Source organism: Gavialis gangeticus, unplaced genomic scaffold (assembly GCF_001723915.1).
Source record: "Gavialis gangeticus isolate Ggan-Ray unplaced genomic scaffold, GavGan_comp1, whole genome shotgun sequence".
Classification (NCBI taxonomy): domain Eukaryota; kingdom Metazoa; phylum Chordata; order Crocodylia; family Gavialidae; genus Gavialis; species Gavialis gangeticus.
In genome coordinates, this window is record NW_017728973.1 from 3,764,445 (window position 1) to 3,770,827 (window position 6,383).

The following is a 6,383-nucleotide window of genomic DNA, read 5'->3' on the forward strand; positions in this document are numbered from 1 at the left end:
CTAGGATCTGGAACCAACTTCCAAGGGTTCCTACCTTGGGGATCTTTAAGAGGAGGCTTGATGTTTACCTAGCTGGGGTCATTTGAGCCCAGTTTTCTCTCCTGCCCAGGGCAGGGGGTCAGACTAGAAGGTCTACAAGGTCCCTTTTGACCCTACGTCTATGACTCTATGACCTCAGGAGGTCATCTAGTCCAACCACCTGATCAAAGCAGGACCAGCCCCAACTAGATCATCCCAGACAAAGATTTGTCTAGCTGGGTCTTGAAAACCTCCAACGATGCAGATTCCACAACCTTCCTCACATACACAGTATTGCTTCCATAATAGTTCCTCACATACACTATTGCTAAGTATATAAGCATGGTCTCCTAAAGGTTACAATGAATAAATGAATTCCCTGCAGGTAAAGTAGATTAATTTTGTTATGGCAAATCTCAAGTATTCTACATAACAAAGGCAGGGTTTAGATTTTGCACATCTGAGTTGCTGCTCATATAAAGCTATCAAATATTGAAATAATTATGGAGTTCACACATGGAAGCATTAGGCCCCATAGTTTCATAGTGGCTAGAGTCAGGAGGGACCTGAACAGATCATCTAGCCTGACCCCCTGCCACAGGCAGGAATGAATGCTGGGTTCACAAGACCCCAGACAGGTGATCATCCAACCTCCTCTTGAATTTACCCAAGGTAGGTGCGAGGACCACTTCCCTGGGAAGTTGGTTCAATTTTGTCCACCCTAACTGTAAAATACTGCCTTCTGATCTCTAACCTGAACCTATTCTCCATCAAATTACCATTGTTCCTCATCACCCCAGGTGGTGCTAGGGAGAAAAGGTCTCTACCTATTTGCTGTTGATCTCTCCTGATGAGTTTGTAGGTAGCCACCAGGTCCCCCCTCAGCCTCCTTTTGCTGAGGCTGAACAGGTTCAGGTCCATCAGTCTCTCCTCATAGGGCCTGTCCTGCTGCCCTCTCACCAAGTGGAGAAGAAGAATTCCCATTCTTCCCTAAGTGGGAATAACCTACATTTGAGAAGGAAACACCACCATTTCTGCCATTCAACTTGTTTCTTGGGAATTCTTCCAGTGGAGTTTTGCATCTCTTGCTTCCTCACAGGAAATGTTGACCTAATAGGCTCCAAGTGAGGGAAAATAACTGAATTTTTTTTCAGTGTATTTCTATCTTTCAATTTTGTAAAAATTAAACAACACTCAGTATGAATAAAACAGAACAAAATAACATATACATCCCCCCCCCAGTCTGCCTTGCATACTGCCAATTCAATTAAATGTTTTCAGGGAAGAATGATCCAACAGGTGTGCAAGTATTCTCAGTAAAATTATTTAGTCCTATAATCAAAACAAAACAGTCTAACAAGGGATTTCTGCAGTAAATATATTACTTTTTACTGTCATTATTTCTGCACATTTTCCCATCATAATTCAAGTTTCAGTTTAGAGTAACTTTAATAGTATTATAGTGTGTAATATTTTCATTTTTGTAGGTTTCGTTGTTCTACGCACCATAGAAAAGATGACAGAAAACCTACCACCAGCAAGATAGCTTTTATCTTACCTTCAAGTGAGTTTTTGAAAGATATGGAAGCATTTCTAAAATAAAATACACTTGTTTTCAGTTCTCAGTACTGCACAACTGAATTTCCCAAAGTAGGAATTATAATGAACTATTAAGGATAAGATGTATTATATAATACCTTTCCATAAATTAAAGACATAAGGAATGTAAAAGCTTGCACACCAAACTCCAAAATTAAAACTTGATTAATTAAAGTAAATTAATGTATGCTTTTCATTGTCTATGTTCCTGTAAATTATTCATGAATACAGTCAATTCTGTATTTGCTTAATGTATAGCTAGGAAATAACGTATTGACTTCTCTTATCTTAGATCAACTGCCACATATTCCGGCCTACTGTATCTTAAAAACAGTTTAATGCCTGCTTTAATAACAATGAATTCTAAAATAAACAATTTAGTGTTAAATTCCCTTACACCAACACAGAGAAGATGAACAGATACAGCCTTGCATATCATCTTCCATGGAATCCCATCTGCCACAGCTGAATTAGGCTGAAAGGGGTGGAGAGACATGCAGAGCAGAATGCATTGCTTTTCTTCTGAGAATGGGCTGTTTGTGCAAACAGCTAACACATACTGCTGATCAGTACATTTATATTAGACAACCCTATTACCAAATATCCCACTGAGCTGACAACCTGCAGCTTTTAGAGGAGTTTGGTGTTCTAGTCAGGATCATCTCCTAATACTTTCTTGAGCCCTTTAAAAAGATTTTATTCTGATCCTTTTGAAAAAGTAAAAGTTTGGAAAGTTATCTTCTCCACACTTTACCCCCATGTTCCACATGGTCTGGATCTAACCCAAAATATGTTCTTGGCTATGTCACAGTTCCAAAAATTATCTGGATACCTGTGTGTTTTGTTTTACAGCTGGGGCCATAAAGAAGCATGAGACTGAAACAGAACTAATGACAAAGCAAGCAAGCCTTAATGGAAACATGGTGAAGGAAAGGGCTGAAGCTCATGGCACGATACAGTAAGACAAACATTAACTAAGCAACATGAAAACTATATATAAAGTTATAGATATTTTAATTAAATATCTAAAGGCCCCACTCTATGCTTATGTCTGCCCTGCCTCCTTATGGACTACAAAAAAAGAAAAAAAAAGAACATCTCTCTGTTACTCTTATTCCACACATACCCAAACCCAAGTCATGGAGGGCAGAAGGATATGGGGGATATATTCTTCAGTGCTGGTTTCAGGCTTCTTTTCTCAGAGAAACCAAAGAGCAGCCTTTAGAAATGCTGAAGATCCCTCTTAACTGTAATATATATAAACACACATATACACACCTTACTAAAAGGTACTAAACATCAGGTATTTTATTATCTTTCTACTTTATTCACTTCTTTTTTAATTCTGTTCCTGTGTTAGACATATTTCTGACTGGCTTCTTTCCCCTTTTTTATTACTAACTAGAGCAGCACAATACATTTGCAGGCCTGTCTGTTGGTTTCAGTTAGTACAGAACACCTGTTTTAACTTGCTTTACTAATGTACGACTATATAATCTTTTCACCTCTTCCTCTGCTTGATTTTTTCACATTTTTCACATTTTTTTCTAACATTTTACATGACTTGGGCCATATTGTGTCACTGATATTTATTAGAATTAAATTTTGAAATCATTCAGAAATTCTTAAAATGAGGGTCATAGTATGGCCTTGTTGATATACATGTTCCAAACTCAGGGCCTGATCCTGCAATTCTTACTCATGTGAGCAACTCCTACTGATAGCCTGATGAATTTAAATGTAACTACCTGCTTAAATTAGGTTTATTCAAATCAGTGAGGGCTCTAGAATCAGACCCTTAAATCCAGATCCTAAAAAATATTTACACACCTAATCAAATTCAGGTGCCTAAACGTCACTGATAGGGGTCTACTTTAATTGCGGAGAAATTAAACAATTTTCATGGGTTGGTCACAGTATAAATAGCAAATTATTTCCTGGATGTGCTCATACATGATAAACAATAAAGTAAATTATGTAGAGTTGTACAAAAAGTTTAGAAATACTGATTTATGCTTACCTTAATAAAAACAATCTGTTAAGGTAAGTGCCTATGCCCTGGCAGAAGTAGGAGGGACAAGAGGGTGGCAGCCATCTTGTGCATAGTTGAAACCCAGCAGAGCAGCCCTTACTGAAGTGACCGCTGCCCTTTGTGCTGCCCCACCAGCTGGCACCTTCCCACCCTGGGTAGGCTGCGAGGCCAAGCCACAGTGGCAGCGAGGACCATTGGCTCCCTGGGGAGCCAGCATTTTGTTTCCATTAAGTTTTTAATTTATTAAGTTGATTTTGTGGACACTCATATTACGTGTTTTTTGCAAAATTTTCAAAATTGCAAACTGAGTAGACTCTAAATTGTTGAGGTTGAGAGTTAGTTAGTTACTCTGCATTTTACTTCTACTGGCATTGAAAGTAATATCAAGCTCTGAAGTGCGGATGTGGATCTAGATTTTAATCCTCCATATTTTCAGAAGTTAGTTCTATCCATTACATCTATTCAAGCTAACTGTAAAACTAAGATATGAGGGCTGAATTTTAAATATTCTTCCTGCTGATTCTGGGAGTGTTTACTTCAAAGCATTTGTTTTAACCCATACCTATTATTCTACAAGAATAGAAATATAATAAGGCTTCTCCCTTTATTCAATGTTTCTTGGGAATGTAGCTGTAAAAATTCATTCTGAAATCTTGCATTGCATTTAAAAAATTGTTTCCACACTCTCTTAAGCAATATTTCATCACATTATGTGAGAATACCTGAAGACATGTGTTACTTAATGCCTACATGATCACATATGCATTTGGTTTATTGTTTCAGGACAGAAAAAGTGGATGAAGTTATTAAAGAATGGGAAGGTTCTTTCTTTAAGGACAACCCTCGCTTAAGGAAAAAATCTGTTTCTTTGCGCTTTGATCTCCACCTAGCAGCAACAGATGAAGGCTGTTTACAGACTAAACAGAATAATCTACCTGATATTGAAGTCAGGCTGGTAATGAGGCGGTCTTCTAGTATTCCATCCATCAAACCTTAACCTGCAGCAAATTAATCCAAAGATCCTTTACAGTGGGCTTTGGAAATAAATACATTAGGATGAACCTAAATAGACCATATGGCCTCCTCCCATCTTGTCACAATTAGGAAATGTTACTAAGTATGTATTTTAATGAACATTTGAAAAATGTATGATTCTTTTTTAATGAAAGGGAGAAAGGGAGGGGTGTAAGATTTCAAGAAACATAACTCCTATTAGTTTTTTACTTTTTGTGATGTCCTTTAATTTTCTCATTATTTCTTTACAAAAGTCTTACTTTGCTGTGTAGAGTATCCCTAAATATTTAAGAATTAAACTAAAGCTGTAAACCTTTACAAATTGTACTTTTATAAAAGAGAATCTGGCTTCTCTTATCAATTAATGAAAACTATACATTTCATTTTCTTAGTTTCACAAAACCATAATGATTTATAATGCATAAGTCTTGCAGTCATTTTTACCATAAAAGGTATCATACAAAAGGTATACATCAAAAAACATTTTACTGGCATAAGTTAAATGCATAAAAGCTCTCATAACATCCAAACTATTAATAAATAACAAATAATTTTCCTTTGAAAGGTACATAATATTTTTTACATATCTGAAAGTAACCACTCAAAAATAGGCGACTTTCTCCCATGCAGTTATGCACACTAACAAATAATATTGAGCATACCATGCAATAGGTTTTTAGCAGAATTCCTCATTTCAGCCCATTTACATTAGAACTAGGGGTATGATATGGGTCACTGAGTTTTCTCACCTATACATTACACAAGAACTGCCTTTTTCAGTTCTACTGAGATAGCATCAGGGTTTTACCCTGTGTATCATTACAAACAAAAAATTGTAATGGACTTCAGTGGGACAAGCATTTTTTCTCACATATACAGAATACTACGCTATTCTGATAAGCCTTCCATGCACAGTATTTCCGGCTTCCATAACCATGACTTTGGTAGAAGTTCTTCACATAGAAGGCCAGCAGCTTTAGCCTTACAGTAGGGACAGAATTCAAAGTTTCTCAACATTCTTTCCAGCAGAGTCCAGACTTTGCTGTCAGGCTTATTTCTGTTTTTTTAAAATCAATAATTGCCTAATGTAAAACGGTCCTGCAATAAAGAAAGTGGGAGTCTGCCTCTGTAGTTATGGCACTCTCCTGACAGCAGACCCTGGAACCCAAGGGTGTTAGTACATGCCACATTTATTGCCTTTTGCACTGCAACAGATTTATGAAAGTTTAGGGCTGGAAGGGATCTCATGAGATCACTGGGTCCAGCCCCCCTGCTCTGGGCAGGAAAGACTGTTAGGGTTAAATAACCCCAGCAAGGTGTGCATCCAGGCTCCTTTTAAAGATATCCATTGTAGGTACCTGCACCACCCCCACCGGGAGTTTATTCCAGAGTCTGGTCACACAAACCATAAAGAAGTTTTTCCTTGTATCCAAGTTGAAACCGCCTTCTAGGAGTTTATGACCATATAAATGGAGTGACTATTTGCACAAATGGGATTTCTGGAAAGTCCTTCTGATGCATTAAACTAAAACTCCTCAGATGTAGTTTAGTTTGGCTTGCTGGGAATTAAACCGTTGCCTCCATGGATTCATTGTATGCAAACACACAGACACTCAAAGACACGTAATGAGCCTCTTTGTCCACCAGGTGGCACTGCAACTTTTTTTGGCAGTTCACCCCTTCGAATTGCTTCCATTTTGGGTTTTTTTTTTCTTGTGCT

The 6,383-nt window shown here is 37.6% G+C and overlaps 1 protein-coding gene across 2 annotated transcripts in view; it reads left to right on the plus strand.

The window, feature by feature from the left end:
• The window catches only part of KRT222 (keratin 222), a 16,046-nt gene extending 10,090 nt beyond the window's left edge, over nucleotides 1–5,956 (plus strand). For both annotated transcript variants that reach the window (XM_019505280.1, XM_019505287.1), the window contains exons 4-6: nucleotides 1,506–1,582; nucleotides 2,470–2,575; nucleotides 4,433–5,956. In XM_019505280.1, coding sequence (XP_019360825.1) covers nucleotides 1,506–1,582; nucleotides 2,470–2,575; nucleotides 4,433–4,646 — 397 coding nt within the window. In that variant the 3' untranslated portion in view covers nucleotides 4,647–5,956. The remainder of the gene's footprint in view (nucleotides 1–1,505; nucleotides 1,583–2,469; nucleotides 2,576–4,432) is intronic.
• The last annotated feature ends 427 nt before the right edge of the window (nucleotides 5,957–6,383 follow it).